The 20,527-nt window shown below is 33.6% G+C and overlaps 1 protein-coding gene across 2 annotated transcripts; it reads right to left on the reverse strand.

Moving 5' to 3' along the window:
- Positions 1–489: 489 nt before the first annotated feature.
- LOC113722143 (ABC transporter G family member 15-like) lies at positions 490–12,964 on the reverse strand. Of its 2 annotated transcripts, none has more exons than XM_027245668.2 (9): positions 12,356–12,964; positions 7,138–7,217; positions 5,954–6,415; positions 5,642–5,764; positions 4,328–4,459; positions 3,742–4,026; positions 3,375–3,647; positions 3,173–3,280; positions 490–1,082 (listed from the first exon to the last, which is right to left on the reverse strand). In XM_027245668.2, exons 1-9 carry the CDS (start codon positions 12,603–12,605, stop codon positions 726–728), a joined length of 2,070 nt encoding a protein of 689 aa, XP_027101469.2. In that variant the 5' UTR covers positions 12,606–12,964; the 3' UTR covers positions 490–725. The 2 variants fall into 2 exon arrangements, with proteins under 2 accessions (XP_027101469.2, XP_071922870.1); XM_072066769.1 differs by having other exon boundaries at positions 7,138–7,213; positions 12,356–12,495.
- Between the last annotated feature and the right edge of the window lie 7,563 nt (positions 12,965–20,527).

A 20,527-nucleotide genomic window follows, 5' to 3' on the forward strand; every position in this document is an offset into this window, starting at 1 on the left:
CACTTACCCCTTCTGTTTTCTTTCATTACTGTCCTTTTTATTATTATTTTTTTTGATGAAGGAAGAAGAAAAATCAGTATGTTAGTTTAATGCACTCTTCGGTGGTGGTTTACAGAGAAGTTGATGGGAGTTGGAGCTGCTGGATGTGGTGGATGATGGTCGCTGGGCAAGGGAGGAAATGGATTCTTAAGTTTTGTTTGAAAGCTTCGAGAACATAATGGTCAATGTAATCCCTTTTTATGTTACAAGAATAGGAAAACAACAACAAAATTCTGCTGATATTATCTTTGTGGACAAAAATCAAAATAGGGAGCTAAATGTAATTTTTTTTATAAACGGAGCTAAATGTAATATTGAAGCATTGCAATTCGAATCCTCATTTTTGCAAGAAGGCATCTTTGCTATAACCTCCTTACTTGAATTGATATGATAATAAAGTAAATTGCATGAGATCTTGCAATTCGGTTCTTTTTCTTGCAAGAAGACATCTTTTCTGTAACCTCTTTATTTGAATTGATATGATAATAAAGTAAATTACATGAACAATTGATCTTGTATACAAACAATTCAAAGCCATATGCCACTATATGAGATTGCTGGAAGCACAGCTTTATCAACATTGACATTTCCCTTTCTCCTATAAAACTCTTGAAGAAATGCTACACACCATTAAATCCTTACAAACAAGGAAGTAACACTTTTCCAGTACTCTCTCCTTTATCATCCTAAGGGATTGGAGAACTGAGTCCCTCCTGAGAAGACAGTGAGTGAAGATTGTAATGCCTTCTGGAAGGAAAAGATGGCTTTCGTCTAAATGATGGTCGCCTCTTGAGATAATGAATAGTTCTCTTCGCGTATAGAGACCGGAAAAATGGTGTAGTTCTCTCCTTCAGCTTGAGGATAACAAAGAAGAGAACTCTATAAGTGAGGAAGAGACAGTAGAGTGCAAATAAATCCCACCACTTAGAATGATCCAGCGATAACCCGAACATGTTTTTCAAGACATCCTCGCCGTTCAGTTTTGGATCACCGGGCCAGAGGCCATCAAACACTACTCCAACCAAATCGTTCTTGTATCCTCCCTGTATTCGCATTTATACATTATTAGAGAACTTTGAAATATTCTTCTTGTTTCATGAGTAGCTATATCTGGTCCCAGAAAGGTGTCTTCTCTATATCTAAAGGATGATGTTCTCAGAAAATAAAACTGTGTTGTAATGTATAGGGTCTAAATTAGTACACCTGCAACTGTGAATCTAGTCCGACGAAGAATTACCTTCGGTAACAGGAAACTTCTACACTCAAGTTACTGTCAATTCTACCGTGCTCGTGCAGAAATTAAACGACCATAGCCGGAGTAGATAATAAACATATACATGTTTGGCAGAGAACAAATTGTTCAAGCAAGCAAACGTCTCTTAATGTCACTCATGTTATTCAAATGGTTGTCTATTTGTCACAAATGGCATTTGATAGAAGGTTCATTTTTTCAAAGATTCAGATTTACTGTCCACTTGGACTTGCCTAGTTTCCATGTATAGCTCCTTATCTCAAGTATATTCTATAACTTTTAACAAATATCTAGACGAACTTTATCTGTAGACTTCTCCTAATATTTCATTTGGAGGCCTGGAATGTGTGAGCTTGAAATTTACGCTTCTAAGGATGAGATCAAATTTGCATGATCAAGGAAGATTCCACTTCAAACCACTTATGTCCCTAATCTGTGGAAAGATTGTTAAACCCACGGGAGGTCTGATGATTATGTTCTGTGGAAAAAAATAAGGTCATGCTGCTTTTTTCCAAAATTATCAATTTGAGGATAACCTCTTATGTCTTAACAACAACATGCCTACAAGGTAAGTTTCTGTGTGATCTTGTTTCATGGCATTTGAAATGGAAAATTAGTACTGAAGGAATCCACATGGACACCCTTGGCATTGTATCACTAGATCAGCATGAGGCTACCTATAATATTTTTCAATTGGTAGTAAACAATTGCCAGGTCTTGACTAACAAAATGTAAGATGTCAAAAGTATATATTCTGTGGATTTAAGTGCAGGTTAAAGCTTCTTTAGCTTGTGAATTTTTGGCAATGATATCCATATTTATCAATCCACAGTGATTAAGGATTGCAAAGGAGAGGTTCCCAGATCAGTTGCTGCAGTTAATAATGTTTTGACTTGATTTAACTGTTGAAGCCACATGTAAATACTCTTTGGGGGATGTGTGAGCTAGCTCTTTGCAGATTCACCAATCTAAGATCTAGGTTCAGTCTAGCAGTCAAGTTATTCAACAGGTAGAATGCCTAAAAACTTGATTGATTGCAAAAAAATGATTGCTCAAGTGTCACAGCTTTAAAGTAGCTTTATTTATTTATTTGTTTATTTTTCACAGAAGTCCATGTCCCATGCTTATCACTGATCTATGTCTAGAAAAATATCATTACTATGCACTCAACTATACCTGCATGCATTTGTTTCAATTCTTCCATTATTATATGATGCACGTTCGGTAACATCACTGCTGAATTTATACATGTACACTCTAGTGCAAGCTTGAATGCAAGTATAAAGGATAATCCAGTACTTATCACGCAATCATCACTATTTTAACTGCTCAATTTAAGCCTTGACAAAAAAAGATTCAAGCGTATCCTTTTTCCTGCCAATAATTTCATAAAGATCTTCAGTCCTGAAGCCACAGTTGCACGGTTATAGAAGAGTTGTTGTAATTTTGGATGTACAACGTGTTATGCCATCTTAGCATGTCCAAGAGCTAGGTTCAGAAAATGTTATCCATGGTTAGTTTTTCTGCACTATAAAATCTTAGACTCTGCCATTTTGTCTCATTGGACCCAAGGACCTTTTGCTGGAATCTAGCAACCAGAAATGCTCTTTCATAGTCAGAAATGTTCTTAGTTTTTGAGTTACCCCTTCCTCACCATGTAATGAAGAAGTACGACCATAAACATTTTTTTTTATCAAGAGAGATTTCTCACATGGAACAAACACAATACTTGTAACACATGATTAATTGCCTCAGTTTTGACACTAGATTCCTCTGTATGATGCATTTCCGATATCAAGCTTGATAGTTTTTCATGCACATTTTGGATTAATGTTATCATTATCAGGAATAACAGCATCCAAGATTTAATTTGCAGAGTACCTGTAGTGACCATGATCCATAGCTCATCAATGAAACTGGATATCGCCAAAAAACCTTGGGAAGATCGGGCAGCAAACGGAAAAATCCAGCAGTCATCATCATGATTCCCTGAATATACATTTATGATACTGATTATTTACCAGAAAATAAACCAAGGTAACTTATTTACTGTGGTTGAACAATTTTAAGTAAGTTAACTTACTAGAACCCCAGCTCCAGCAATGATTCCCATTAAGAAGTTAGGAACCAGTGAAGCTACAATCATCATGCAGCTTTCTACAACAGCAATACAGCCAAAGATATTTAAGCAATAGTACACATAGTGAGAAAATTCAGTCCGGAATTTCACCATGTAAAAAGTTATAGTCCCAGTAATGACTGAAATTGCAGCCAGGAATGGAAAGGAAGAGAGGAAATTTGATAATACAAATACAGCAACTCCATAATGTCCATTTAGTCTTTCCCGAGTGAAGACCTGAGGAGAGAAAACTTTAGATCAGATACTTTTCCTGTATGTAGCTCTCTTCACCGGCTAATAGTTTCTTTCAAAGAAAAGATGGTTCATTCACCTTCATTTCTTCTATGAAAGATGGGAACCCCCCAATAGACATGAAAGTCATAAAGCCTGTTACAAATCCGCCACATGCCCCCCGAGCCAAGATTGCAGTATAACTGGTGCCAACATCATAAAATAAAGTACCCACGCAAATAGCCACAATTATATAGATGCCTATCCGTGACCAGTAATAGCCTACATCCCGAGACATGTTGGCAAAGGATCTCTGAGTTAATGTTGAAAGTTGAGTCCACCATCTTGCTTGACTTCCTTTTATTCTCTCAATCTCAAGCCCTTGCTGCACACAGCAATTATGTTAATTATTTGCATTGAATCATTCTAGTGAAAGTTTGATAGGATAGTTAAGTATATTAATATTTGCAATTTTTTTTCTACCCCGTGAAGAAACAGAATGATTTTCTGTGTTATGAATCAGAAAACAATATTTTAGGCATAGAGTTTCCTGACATATTCATATCAGTATTACTAGTTATTTGCATACTGAAAGGTTTAAAGATTCACAAAAGTCCAGTTGAATGTGAAACTCATCATGCATAGCAAGAATGCAAAGATGGAGCACTAGACTTAAATGTACTTACAATGGTAGAGATTTCTTGAATCCTGGACCTGGTCCGTGATGCATATTCAGAAGAGTTGTACTTGTAGACAAGCATAGCTTTAATATCTGATGTTGCTAAATTGCCAAGAGGATCTGCAAGGTTATCTGCTTCCTGCCATCAAAAAGCCAAAAAATGCCTTGTTTAGTATGCATACTTGTCAGAAGATTAAAAACTTGATTCTTCCATATCTAGAATTGGAAATACCATAAAAGATTAACTGAAGTTTTCAACTGAACCACTGCATCAGTAGTATCCAAGCATTTTGTGGGGTTAGTTCAGCATTAAATCTTATATACATGCACATCACATTTGCAGTTTTTTCTTTTATTACTTTACTTAGAGCGCAATCTAAGAATTAGTATCCTCCAAATCCTTGCAAGGTGAAGTATGGATTAGCACCTTAATAATGAAGATAAATCATGCACACAGAATCCGGCAAAGAAAGGACTTCTGGGCTGATCTCAGACTCATGTTTGAAGACAAAAGTAGTGCATTAGACTTGAGGAGTACAAAGAGAATAAAAGGTTAGCAACCAACTGCTATTAATGATGGCTGATAATTGCGGATATTACTCTGCCAACAAAATTCGTCCTTTTGCTGTTGATAGAGGTGTTCAACCATGGCAGTCTGGTAGCATGATCAAAAAGGATAAAGAGGATTTTTTCACATATCAATTACTGCACCTTCCAGTAATCATTTACTGCTACTTCAACGGTCATTATAGAAATAAGAACCCCTTGGAAAAGCATTGAAGTTCTATTGAAGAATATTAACAGCACATATCTACTACTACCACATTTTATTCAGTATGCAAATCTTGAGTATAAAACCTTCTGGGAATCACATTGTTGCGAAAATTATATGAATTGTTGCGAATCACATCATTCTGTACTTCTTCATTCTGACTAATAGGTGGACTGACATTCTGAAATGGTCATTGCTCTTGTACATCCATCTAAATGTGGAATGTACAAGGGAAGTCAGTAAAAATGGCTACCATCTGTCATGCACTTTTACATGGAAATTCATATAAAACTCTTTCAGCATCATGGACTTACTTGAAGCAAAATGAAGGACTAAAGACAGAAGTTTCAAATGCCAAAAGCAGAAGACCAGAAGTTATTGGCAAAACAAAATGCAATGCTGAAAGAATAGCAACTGGTAAATTCGGATGAAAGAGAAATTCTGCATTCTCTAGCTAAGCTTATGGATCCAGAAATAGAGGGATCAAATAGACACAAATTTAAGAGTGACAAAGGAAAAACCAGAGTGAGTAGAAACTATTGCTCATACGCGTAGTCTTTGAGAACCTCTCAAAGTAGCAGTAACAACATCGAAGTCAGAATTGATACAGCGGAGGAAGTGGTCAGACGGGTTTCTTCTGCTTGGACATGGAAACCCTGCTTCTGCAAAAAACTGGAGACAAAAAGTTCAAAACTCAGATAGTCTGCATAAGTAAACAGGACAAAAAGTGATCAGATATATTCAGACTTTAACTCAGCAAAATTTCAGCAACCAAAGATGATAAGAATTTCATTCATCATCTTGTGAAGTTAAACTTGCATACAAAGCCATTTCTTCTGTGATGATTATACAGGAACAGACCTTTACGGCCATCTTTGCTTCTCCAAAATAAACAATTTCTCCTCCAGATAGTAAGCAGAGGTCATCAAACAGTGCAAATACTTCACTGCTGGGCTGGTGAATTGAAGATATCACTGTCCTTCCATCACGAGCAACATTTTTAAGAGCTTGGACCACAAAGAAGGCTGATGCACTGTCAAGGCCACTTGTAGGTTCGTCAAGAAACAATATACGAGGCCGTATAAGAAACTCAAGGGCAATACTCAGTCTCTTTCTCTCCCCTCCACTTATACCTCTTAAATGCCAACTTCCTATAAGCCGATCTGCACAATCTTGAAGTCCCATTTCCATTATTGTTCCATCAATGATTCCTTTTTTTTCATCCTTTGTCAAGGTATTTGGAAGCCTGAGATGTGCTGAATAGGAAATAGTTTCCCTAACTGTTAGGGTTCCCAACAATACATCCTCCTGTGTCACATATGCCTGAAAAACCAGCCATACATAAGTACAATATCCAAGTAGAAAAATAATGGAAAGTTCAAATGAAACAAAGGGATATAAAGGGAGTAAACTCAAATATAAGAAACGTAGAAAAATCTGTTCAAATAAAGGGAGTAATCTCAAGTATAAGAAACGTTGAAAAAAGTGTTCCACATAACAGAGATATAGTATATGAATGTGCATCAGCAATCAATAGCTGGCATTGAAACTTTTGCATTCACTAGCATGACATCTCAGCTTTGGCTCATATTTTCATGTATTTTCAGTTGTAAGAGAAGAATGACAGTGAATTTGCAGTCTTTCTTTGATATTATAATCATTAATCGGGAAAAAGAAATGTAGTAATTATCTTTTAAACATCTTCCACTTTTTGATGGGAAGAAGCTTTTCATTTTTGTTTCTTTTCATGTATGACTTTGTCTAATTTTCTTGGAAAGAATTACTACTGAGTATATGTTTAGAATTCTAGTTCTCTCTCCAATTTATTTTGACAGTTCCGAGCCTAATACTTATTGACCACCGAAATCATTGATTCTAGTTTGCTCTTCCAAATATCAAAATTTACTGACGAAAGTATTGTTGAACGCACTACATCAGATTAGGATAAATCAGCATCACCAACATTGCGTTGCAAAGAATCCTGTACATGTTTGAAATGTGGATATGGATGCGATCCCTGAGCATAAATTAATAACCATACTTACAATAGTTCCATAGTTAAGTCTTTGCTTCTTTCCATTCAGAAGAATATTTCCTGTCATCACAACATTGCTTGAAAGCCTACCTGTTTCAAAAAGCACAGTAAAAAAGAAAGGACCAAAAAAAATGAATGGGGAAAGCAAGTGTGACTGAGAAAGAGAGACAGACATAGGCGCCATACAATGCTTAAACAAAGACATTGCAAAAATGATATACAGGTTTTGGTTCTTAAACACCCAAAAAAGTGAGCGAAAATGCAAGTTCATTGCACAAAATTATAAGAAAGTAGATGTAAATGATCAAGGGAAAAAAAAATAGAGTCCGTTTTTCCCGTATTTCAAGAATGTACATGTGCTACTTAAACATGGAACAATAAATCCCAATGCAAGAACTGTATGCTAGGGTTCTCGCTTCCAATTCATTTTGTTATATGCCAAAGGGCTTTGTTACAAGCTAATTCAGATATGTCTTATTATGATTAAATCAGACATCTCTACCTTAAGAGTTGAATAGTTTAAATAACAGCCTAAAAGCCATTATTTGCTGCACCATTCTTACTTTTCCTATCCCCTCTTTGTAAAGAATGTCCCTTCCTATTGCCATAATTTTTCTTTTCCAATTTCTATCTTTTTATTTACATGCCTCTTTCTGATTTGAACATGTTTCATGTCTGGTTTTCTTGCTTCTTGGAGCAATATTTCTATATCTCATGTATAAATGAAACTCTTGTATGTGGTTTCTCTGGAACTGAGGCATGATGACATGCAACTAAAGTAAAAGTATTTCACTTTGTCCAAGCAATCTATACTTCTTTCAATTACCTTTTGACAAAATAAATACATTTGCTTTAGTGCATACCAAATTTTTTGTTTAAAAAAATTTGAATGTGCTATATATATATATATATATATATATATATATATATATATATATATATAGTCAGCCTGTATAATATGTACTCACAAAATAATGTATTACTATCAATTTTAAAACTCCCAAGTGGTTCAGTTTAGATGGAATTGTTTCTTCAAAACATGTTTTTAAAAAGCTCCAAAAAAGAAACATGTTTCTAAAAAAGCTCCAATCACGTCTACCAACCGCATGTGATTTCTCATAGATATATTTACCTAAAAATAGCTATAGTAATTTTTTTTTTCCTGAAAATACCCCCAAAACAACCATGCATATAATGAAGAGCTTTGAAACTATTTTAACAGTGCAGTCTTGATAACAATCTAGGCAAGCTTTCCTTCTGTACAAGAAATTTGTGATTTAGAGATCACTTTCAACTTGAGGAAGAAGTTAAATTTGTTGCTTAGATATAGGTCCAATGTCCAACTTCCATTGTGAAACAATAGGTGTACAATTATATGTAGAACTTGTTTCAACAGAAAATTTCTGTATTAAATATCATAATGCTAATCGTAAGATAGCTGCTAGAAACTGTAATAGTTTTTCACATCATGTTACTTTCATTCAAAATTAAAAAAAAAAAAATTATAACATCATGGTATTTAATATGTCATTAAACTAGTATACATTAACACATAAATATTCTTGAACTAGCATGGATCCAGTTTCTTTGCTTGGTTATTAAAAGGGTGAATTTTCACTTTCACGGAAAGATTTAACTACCAAATTGGACAGTTTAGAGTTTGCTTTGAACCTCTTTCGTTTACCTCATTATCAATTCTCCACAACTTAATCTGTTGCTGACTCTGAGATATCGCGCTTTAAGCTTACAAGCTTGTATGAAGTGCCATCTTGTTCCCTCAACTTTTGTTTTGGGGGGGAAGAAGCAATTTTGCTCCCCAAAGTTTGGCATAAGAGCGATTTTAGTCCCAAGAGTATGGGTCACAACAAATTTGGTCTATATTGTCTTGAATTTAAATTACACTTAGGACAAATGACTGATTTTTTCCAATTCTTATTGGAATGGAGTCACGTAGTCCTTGCCTAAAATTAAAAAATCATAATACTAAGAATTAATTACTTACATAACCACGCACGTGTAACTAAAAAGAAAAATAATAGAGAAATTACTAAAAATGTAAAGATAAACCTTCGAGCATCCCAAAATTAATCCCAATCCTGACTTTCCTTATTTCCCCTTCTTCTCTAAAAGAAAATGCAAAAAAATGTCCTAAATGTGCTTTAAACTAGGACCCCAAACTTTCGGGATTAGAATAATTCCTATGCCAAATTTTGAGGACAAAAACTGCATTTTGTCCTGTGTTTTGATTGCCTTAATTCCTATATCATGCATATGCCGCATAGCACGAGTTATGTACGATTTAATTCCTATACATTTTGGTTTCCATTTCGCTTGATACTTACTTCAAACCCTTCAAATCATACTCCATATTAAAGGTCAACAGTCATTTCAGCTCCTTCTGTGAAGTCCATGCGATAGGTATATTTATTATAGTTAGAGGTGGCAATTTGTCCCAAGTCCCAATGGGTTACCCATGTCCATTGAGACTTTGGGCGGGATGGGTATTAGAATTTGATATTGGGTTTAAAATGGGACAAATCCCAATTGTACCCATTAATTGATGGGAAATTTTGGAAAATGCTTGGGTACCCATTGGGCTCAAATAGCAAGGGCTCCGTTTGGATTAATTATATTTGGGGGGTGTTTTTGAAATATTTTATTGTAGTAGTGTATGTGAAAAATTTTTACTATAAAATTTTTTTGAAATATTTGATATACTAATATGGATTGGATGTTTTTTGAGTTATTGTATATTACTGTAACATTGCATTTGAAAAACTTATTTTTTTGAAAAAATAGCCAATCCAAACGGAGTCTTAGATTCAAAAATTATCTTTAACAATTTTTATAGTCATGATTGTATATCTATCTTTTCCTTTATTTGTTAATCCAATTTTTGGTGATAATCCTGAGTATAAAGCACTTGCATGTTTATTTAATAAAACTAAAAGAAATTTAATAAATCAAAAATATTATATAAAAAATAAATTAAAGGAAAAAAATATGTAGAAAATAGATTTGGGTATTGGGCGGGATCAATCTAAACCCATCCCAAAGTGATCCCGCCCAAGTTAGTCCCAAAACACATATGGGTAAGGTTGGGCCCAAACCCATATAACTCGGTTCCATTTTAAACCCAAGTAAATCCCGCCCATCCCGCCCATTTTGCCACCTCTAATTATAGTATACAGGATACAAATTTACTTTATTTTAATATACGAAATATTTGATTTGTATATAACCTAATTTTTGCTCCAAAATAAGAATATAATGTCATTACACAGCAAATAAATTTTACAGAATGCAACCAAATCACAAATGTACCGACCCTAAGTCATTTATGAACATATTTCTTTGTTATTACCTATAATGACTAGCAGCTAGCTTGAAATTTTAGCAAGAGACATGGACTAGTCACAATTTTCATTTATTCCTCCGTACTTCTGTTAACTACTCAGCCGTAAATACCTCTAGAATTATTGCCTGCATTTGTGACTTTTTATGTGAGTCGGCAAAGGCAAGCCAGCAACCACACATAACCAGATAAAGAGGATAAAGAAAAGAAATAAAGAAATTAGATTAAAAAGTGGTCTATTTACAGATCTGGGTCCCTACTGGTACAGGTCCATACTCCACAGTATTAAAAGTATATAGTGATAAAGATTGTGATTAAGGACCAAATCTTGGTAACCCACAAATTTTCTTAATTTTAAACTTAATAATGCCTCTCATATTGTATTGTAATTGATTAGCAAAAATTGGAGCTAATGTCAGTTGGAGACTCTGCAACATTGTGGAATTCCATTTTTATGTTCTCAACTACTCCATTTGAAATACTTTTCCCCAAGAATTCACAATGAGGTTGGTGTCTATTTATTTAGGGCCCATCTATTGGAGTTGTCACCTCATGAGTCATAACTAGGTGTTGAGTACCACTTCATTTAATTAGGGATGAGCTCACATGCAAATGGTACTCAGAACCTACAAGTCAAAGTCAAAATGTATTAAGTAACAACTTTTTATTGGTGGTGGAATTCCAAAACTATGACCCTGAAAATTTTAACATTTAAAATTAAGAAATAGGGTACAGATTTAAATTATAGAGATTTTTCTATTTTGTAGGAATTATGTTTTTGTTTATTCACATTAGAAATTGGACTTCAGGCTATGTATCACTAATTATTCATTTTCTAGATATGAGGTTTTAATAGATTACTAGCAGGCTATGAGAGACGTAGGAGGTATACGGGATTCGAGTAAGTCGGACCCGACTAATCCTCCTGCGGTTCCAGATGAGAGGCCCCTTCTCTTTGAATACGTTAATCCTGGGACTTGAATTCTGGTGGGGGGATGGATAACGTACCTTGAGGAGGGGCTGTGACCAACTGACCCACCCAGGTGAGGCGAGAAATTATTCAGTCTATCAAAAAGAGCTTCTAAGTAAAAGATCTTCAAAACTCCAACATTGGGAAAGCCTTCAAACTTTAAAGTAGCTTAAGTGACTAAGGACCAGGGGTTGGTAAAAAAAAAAAAGACTATGGATTAAATAAACTTAACATCTAAATATTTTATTTATGAATAGGGATTAAACAAATTTAAACTCCAAATACATTCCGATTTTATCAAATTTCAAATAAGAGCTTTTCTGTAAATTACTAGCCCTCTGTGTACCATTATTATTATTATTATTATTTACCTTATTATTACTACTACTTTGTAAAAGTTACCAGGCATACAAATTGGAATTTTCTTATCCCGAGAAACCTTCTGTTTCCCTGAAAAGGAAATACCACATCATGATGGATCCTCCCCAAAAAAATTAAAAAATAAACAGGGAAAGCAACTGGTTTTCTGGATTTGTTCCTAGCTACTTGCCACTATCAAAATATTGGCAGGCGAAGTTCCATTCCGAGCAAGAAGTAGTGTTATATTTAGAAGAGAAAACAAATTCGAGCATAAACCTAAGAAAACAGTTTTATGTTAGCAAGTTCCAATTGAGTAGAGGTGTAAAACAAGAAAACTTTTTTCATTTTTCCAATGGTTTGATGCCTTTCAATAGGTAAATTCAAGAACTACATGACCTTTCTTAATTCCTTCCATATCGTTATATAGAAATTATTATTTCGGACACATAAAGCCCACCATAGCAATTACTGAATTTGTTATTACATCATGCATGGTAAGTGTAGTAGTATCAAATTTGCCAAATTATAGGAATAGAGAAGAACCTGCCAAGGAATCAAGAAGGGTGGATTTGCCAGAACCGGAAGGACCCATAATTGCCATGATTCTACCAGGTTCAGCATAGCCATGAAGCCCATAAAGCAACTTCTTTGTCGGTCCATTCCCAAAATTTGGCAAAACCACTGTCAAATCTTCCCAAACCAAGTATGCTGCACCCTTGTGACCATCATTTCCACCATTTCTCCACACCCCTCTTTCTACATCTCCTCTACCACTCGCCACCTCTATCTCCATAGCTTCAAAAAACCCTTTAATCTCTAGCAAAAGTTGTGCTAATATCTCAACAACTGCATAACAAATTCATTCAATAAGATACCCTAATGATCACTCAAATAACTAAGCTTCACTTCTATTTCCTTAATGACTTGCATATGTATGTACCCTTTTTTCTCTGCTTTTTATTGATGTTTGGGTTCAATAGGCGGTGCGGCAACTATTCGGCTATTTTTAGATGACAGGAGGACAGGGGGGATTCATGAGAGTGTCATGCAGCAAAAGAAACGAGTGGCTGTTGGTAAGGTTAGTTGAGAGGGGAGAATTAAATGAAATGGGGTCACAGACTTTGCAGTTGCATGAATGATGAACCTAGTGGCATTTAGAGAAAAAGTTTGAGATGTTTATATTTGCTTTTGCATGGTGCTTATCTCTAACTTTAAAAAAAAATGATTATCTGAATTGTCTTATTCAGCTAAAGAATTGATGTTTCCTTTTACCGAAGAGGATGCATCATGCATGGATAATAAATGTGCCTGGTCCAAAGAAGAGTTTTATAATGGTATGTGTAGGGATGGCAACGGGGCCTACAAACTCCCCCTGCCCCCGCTCCATCCCCCGTCCCGTCTCGCTTCTCCCGCGGGTATTCACGCGAGCCTAATAAAAATTTATTATATAATTTTATTTTGGTTAAATTTTAACAAATAATCAAGTACTAAAATATCAACATATCATCAAATTATTATTCATTGTAATTTTACAATTGAAACTTATAAAAACAATCAAACAAAAATTATTTGAATACAATCCAACATGATGAAATAAATATAACTAAAGTAGTCAAGTTTTCACTTTTGGCACAAATACAATCACTAATTCATTATTGTGCTTGTGCTTTTTTTAAGAAAAAAATGTTATTGTATTAAGTGTAATTAGGGATTTAGTATAAATATATTAGTATATTTAGTATAACTAATTAATAATTTGTATTAGTACACATATATAATTATTAGTATAATTAATAATATCAATTATATTATATATATACTAATAGATATTATATAATACATATAACTAATAATATCATTATCATAAATTTGTAACTAATTAAATTATATATAATTATATACATATATTTATTTTGTTAAAGCGGGTGGCAGGGTGGGGAATGAGACGGGGGTACACTCCCCCGCTCCCGCCTCGTTTCTAAGCAGGGGAAAAAAAATTCCCCCCACCCCCGCCCCAACCCCCTCCCTATTAGCCCCCCGCGGGGGCGGGTGACCGCACGTGCCTCCATTGCCATCCTAGGTATGTAGATCTACCCTTGGGTGGACACTTTCTACTAGTTTCCTTGGCAAAATTCTTGAGCCTTGACACTGCGGTTGATATTTGATACAAAAATTGTGGGTTTTTTTTTTTAATTTTGGTTTCTTGAAGCAAGCAAATCAAGTAGAGTATTTTGGGCCATTTTTGTGAGAAAAGAATGCGTGTAAGTTTGTTATTTAAAGTGATTTAATAACAAACTGATTTAGGTTTTTTGTTTATTTATGTAAACTTGATTAGTCTTTACACAACATGTTATAAGTGAATTGGATGACTAATAATTTTAGGCTCAAATCTAAAAATAGTCGTTAAAAGAGAAAGAAAATATATTGAGATTGAAAATATGTTTGACCCTCTTTAATTTAGTCGGTCGTTATTTATAGATTTTCCCAATTAAAATTTCCAAACCTTGAAAGGTATACCACAATTAAAATCATACATGTTAGGGTTAGTCACAAAAATTCCTCCTATGATATAGTCAAATTTGCAATTTATCCTCTAAACTTTATTTGATCTCTCTTAATTCCTCTAAGAGATAAAACTACCACTCTAATACGCTAAGTTTTTCTTTTTCTTTTTCCTTCTTTCTTTTCTTAATTAATCTTAGATCTTGGTTAAATTTTGATCCTCTACTCTGTGGTAGTAAAGTACCAAAGAAGAAAAGTAGATTTTGTTAGATAATACATAAATATATGATTACTTTAAAAAATGGTAAAGAATATAATCTAGTAAGAAAAAATCTATTGGAGGAAAAAAAGGATGTTCAAATGATCGGCGTGAACGTGATTGTAAACAAGAATCATTTATTTTGAATTCTCTAATTATAAGGATATGGAATAAAAATTTTTGCTTTAATTTCTCAGATTGAAAAGTGGATGACATTAATTAAAATATAATTGATTGGTAATTTACTAATTATAAAGAAACCATATTTATAGTTTCTTCATGCAGCTAGAGAATGGACATCCAGAAATATGTTAAGAAGAATTTAACAAATAAAGGAGTTACAAACTAATGTAATATCTGCAAAAATAAAAATGGTTTGTCTAACGGGTGCCCTACGGCCACTTGTTAAAATGTATTTCAGGTCTTATATTTTTTAAAATATAAGATTAATTAGGAAAATTAAATAAATACAAGGGATAGGTAAGATTAAATAAGGAAAGTATATAAAAAAAATTATAACCATCCTTGATATACTTTCCTAACCTACCACATGTATACACTCACTGATCCCCTAATATTAGGCAAGATTAACATATATACACATCTAATGGGTAATTTTATCCTATCAAGGATTAAGTGGCATAAAAAATATCAGGAAATAAATTGAGAATTTAGGTATATATTAGAGGGATAAATTAAATTAACCTTAAATCTTAAAATGCTATCCAAGTGTTCTATAATATTCTTTTCTGATAAAACACATCAAAAATTCATTAAATGCTGAAATTTGTACTAATAGCAAAAATTGCATCATAAATGCACAGGTACAAAAGATATGAAGAATGCATAATTGAAAAATAAATAAAAATTACATTGTGAAACTCTAATACACTAAAACGTCAGATGAATCGCTATAATTCCAGGAAAATCTTTGCATACTTCCAACTGCCATATCTGCTAATTAACAATTTTAATCTAAAATATTATGATGAGATAAAACAAAACGGACCTAAAAAATTCAGATCTAACGAAACAAATAAAAATTTAGAGAAAACTCTTACTAGGAATCCCTAGAAGAAAAGAAAATTATTTCTAGGTAATTCTAAAAGAGAAGAAGACTATCATTAGAAAACTTTACTTATTACATACAAAACGAAAAGAAAGAAGGCCATGAGAAGGAGGACCAACTGGTCTCCCTCTCGAGGATGGAGATTTTCTGTTTGCTCTGTAGGATGTTGAGTTACAGAAAGTTGTCTCCATGCCACGCATATAAATCCTGTATTTTTTTATAATTTTTTAAGGCTTAATTGTACTAAATCCTATATACTTTTGAATTGCAGTCTCTCCCCTCAACTTTTCATGACAGCACTTTAATCAATACTTTTTTTTAGATTTTTTTTTTCCACGAGAGAGGGGTGAGACTTAAAAAACAAACAGAAGATAGTGAGATTTGAATTCAAAACTTATAATTTCTACGACTTCAATATTTAACCAATACTCATTATTTCTTGATAAAAATCCACTTAACATATGGCATTCTTTGTTATTTTCACAATAATTTCTCTCATAGGTACAAACAAATATGTATTGAAATTAATTCATAATAGTTTCACATTAAGAACTAGTTTCTTAATGGGTTAGGAACTACTTTCATAGTAAGAATGAAACCACCCATTTGGTTAATGGGTTTTGACACTCCTCAATGGGTATGGTTGGTATTCGTATCCATCCATGGTGTTTGGCTGAGTTGTATGGTTATGCATCAATCACTATCAAAAACCTAAAACTTGGCGACGGTCATTATGACCAAATTTGGCACTTTCAAGCCCATTAACGAATTTAATGTGAACCACAGAGCTCTAATTCAGTGGCTACCACCTCTCTTGGTGGGGTGGGAGGTTAGGGTTCAACCTACCAAATTGTTATTCTAGGTAGCAGCCTTAGTTGGCTTTTTTCGATGGAGTCTCTACTCATATTGACTCTCCCTCCCCTTCCCTGTGGGTCAAAATAGATTAGGTTATAGGACTTCTACCGCTGCGACAAAAAAAAAAATGAATTTGAGGTGCAAACTAAAATAAAAAGAAAAAAAAAAAGTAAAACAGCAGATCTTTTCCAAGTTTCTCCATTGATATATCCATTCTCTTCACCGTCGGGATGTCCTCGTCAATGTCATGATGTTGTCGTCGATTTCCCCTTCTCTTTGGCACCTTCCCTTATCAATATCCCCTTCTCTTTTCGGCCCATCACTCCAGAAATTCTCATAAAATGTCCCTTCTCCTTGGCCCCTTCGAGTTACTACGTGTAAGAGCACAACAACATAGCAACGAAGATTTCATAATGGTGGTCATCGTGGGTTTAGTTTAGGGCCTAAATCTATTCTGGTACATGTTTCAACTTCGGTGCAATTGGTGTTTATTTTTATAAGCTTGGCTCATGCTCTATGGGTTATTTTATGTTATATTAATTAAGTTCCTACTAAGGTTGTAAACGAATTGAACTACTCGCAAGTCCGAACTCGACTTGAACTCGAGTTCAAAAATACTTAACTCGTTAACTCGCAAGTCGGCTCGGTTATATATATATATATATATATATATTTTTTTTATTATTTTTTTTTTAATAATAAAATTACATGCATTCCTAGAATACATGTAAAATTTCATATATATTGACAATGTATACACTATCACCATTAGATCTATAATATATGTGCAAAAATTGAATTTTAAATTCAAATTTTGCATATTTGTCATTTATTCAACGCATAGGAAAGATTAATCTATATTCCTAACATTTTATTATTTGTTAAGAAAAATTATTATTTTATTTATTTTTAAAAAATAAAATAATTATTATTTTGTTTATTTTTAAAAAATAAAATAATTATTATTTTATTTATTTTTAAGTTTGAGTTCGAGTTTTGCATTGAGAGCTCGTCTAATTCAAACTCGAGTTTGAGGTTCACAAAACTAAGTTGAGACTTGAACCGATTAGGGCAAATTTGATTTTACTCGACTCGTTTGTACCCCTAGTTCCTACTCTTCCCAATGGAGGAATTGTTTTAATATGCTAATCTGCAGTTTGATCATAATTTGAGAAGGGCTAGAGATGCCTTAATTGGTGGCGGATTTGGCCATTAGAAGTAGAGGTGGAATTGGACAGTAGTTCTGAAAGAGGGAGTTTGCTATGAAAACAAATACAGAGAAAGGAAGAAGGAGATTGATCGAGTAAAAAAAAAAAACAAAAATACACCCCAAAACTGATTCCTGACGGAGATTACACCAAAAAAACTAAAAGGAGTTACCAAAATCCATCGGGTGTGTTTGGACAAACAAGATTTAAAATAAAATAATTTACTTTACAAATTATAATCACCTTTTTTTTTTTCAATCACCTTTTTATCTCACATACATCACATCATAAAAAGTATTATACTAATTATCTCAAATAAATCATCCAAATAATCATCCAAATGATTCTGGAATTTTGGTATCCATCACCATTGTCATTTCGTAATTTGTACCGAACGGGTGGTAAGTTGTTGTAGTTTACTTGTACATGTCACTTCTGTCGAGATTATGTGACGTGCATTTAGCCTTACACTCAAATTTTTGCATTATGTGACCTATGAACGCTTGTGGTTGTTTCCCCACATGCCTATGAAAGTGTCTTATGGGTCTCACACATGGCAAGCCCCATGTGAACTCCACCCATGAAATCTGCATTTTTGTGGCATACAGTTCATGTGGATCCGGTTTGTATCAAAAATTTCATAGAGGTCCAAAATCTTGTCTTGCAAAGTGTTCGCCCAAATATGATTTAGGAAAAATCCTTCAAACGTTTTTCATATTTTATAAAATAACTTTTTTTCATTCCTAATTTTTGTCTCATATTTACGTTCGTTACAAATTCACATTGGCCAAATTTGGTTCCTATCTAGGTTTCTAACTAGTTTTTTGCCACAATTCATGACGTGCCTTGTACGTGATTATTTTTTAGGGATAAAATTGTCAAATCAAATTTTATATAATTCGATCCATAATCCCTCACATTTTATAAAATGAATTTTTTCCATCTCTCATATTTTCATAAAATGAATTTTTCATCCCTCATTGAACATATATATGAATAGTGTGTAACATATATCTATTTGATTTCGTCTAAATAGGCTAATTGTAGATATATGCATGCCACTCATATTGTTCATGTAAAATCAAATAGATACATACATGAGTTTAAAAAAAAATTATTCATACACATGATCAATAAGGGATGAAAAAATTTATTTTGTAAAATATGAGGGATGGAAAAATTCATTTTGTGAAATGTGAGGGACAAAAAAATGCATTTTGTGAAATATAAGGGATCATAGATTGAATTGTGTAAAATTTGATTTGATAAATTTGCCCTTAAAAAATGATCTCGTACAAGCACGTAATGGATTCCGACAAAAAAACTAGTCAAAAACCTAAATAGGAACCAAATTTGACTAATATGAATTTGTAGGGGACGTAAAATCATACTTTTAAAAGTAAGGGACGAAAAAAGTCATTTTGTAAAATGTGAGTGATGTTTTGAACGATTTTCACTATATTTTGTCAATTATCTAATACTTTCATATTGGCTACCCAAAATAAATTAGTGTAACCACCAAAAATCCTATTATTGAGTTCACTGAGACTTTGACTGTGGTTTTCTCAGTTTATTTATATAAATATGGATATTTTCAATTATATTTAAATACTATTATCATTTTCATTGATGTTCCCAAATTATAAAAGTCCATCTCTTGAAGGTAGACAATTGAGTCAATCATACAATGAGCCAGTTTTTAACAAGGAATTACCAGGTTCCCATTTTATTTAAACAAGAATAGATGGTCCTTACAAAAATGAAAATAAAACCATAATCATATGTATGTTCTTTGTTTCTCTCTCCATGAAATTAGGAGTACACTACAATGACATGGATTGGGTTAAATAAAAAAATAAGATAAAAAATTTTAAAGGTTAAAGGCTCAAATAACTACATCTAAAGAAACCCAAAAAAAAAAAAAAAAAGGAAAGAATGAGTGGAGTAGGAGAATTGGTGATGGACTTTAAAGTCTTCGCCTCTCCTCTCTTCTTGCTTCTCAACCTCCTTAACTCTTGCTATTGGTTACCAAACTTTCTTCCCAACCAACCTCCATTCTGGTCAATATCCTTTATTGTAGGTGACATATTTAGTAATTAGTAAACCACATTTAAACCTTGATTATTTTGAAACTTCAGAGAAGCAAAAGCGTTATGTGTCTCCATCTTTTGATTTGATTTTTCCTTAGTGGGCTGCTTGCTTAGAAGATAAGAAAAGAAGGACAGAAACCTCATTGGAGGGAAGAATATATCAAGAAGTGAAAGCCCAAATAATTAGATGAAACTGAAAAGAACACGACAGAGAGAGAATTGATTATGGTCGTTGGTTTATTAACTGATAGGCGTTGAGCTGTTGTTTTTGTTCTTAATTTTCTCCGCCCCAACTAAGTCGATGTTCACGACTTTAACTTGAAGTCAATGCTTAAAAGGAGTTCATAATTTGGGAATATCAATTAAAAATAGTCTCTTTAATATGAAATAAAAGATCAATATTCATATATGCAACGGATTCCTTCTGACAAAATTGCCACCACATGCATCATGCAAATCAAAGCATCCTTAATATGACAGGCACGCATCGTCAAGAAGGCTTGATTTAGTAGTTAAGGTTGGGATTCTAAAACTCGTCACGTCTTGAGTTGAAATTCTTGACTTGATTTAGTAGTTAAGGTTGAGATTCTAAAACTCGTCACGTCTTAAGTTGAAATCCCCCTTCTCTCCGGCGCTTCTTAAATCTCTTGGGGAGAGACGGAGCAGAGCTCTTAACTCAGGCAAAACTGGTCCTATTTTGCAGCATCAGCAATCTATAATTTCACGAATCAA

Source organism: Coffea arabica, chromosome 1c, assembly GCF_036785885.1.
Source record: "Coffea arabica cultivar ET-39 chromosome 1c, Coffea Arabica ET-39 HiFi, whole genome shotgun sequence".
In the NCBI taxonomy this organism is placed as follows: Eukaryota; Viridiplantae; Streptophyta; class Magnoliopsida; order Gentianales; family Rubiaceae; genus Coffea; species Coffea arabica.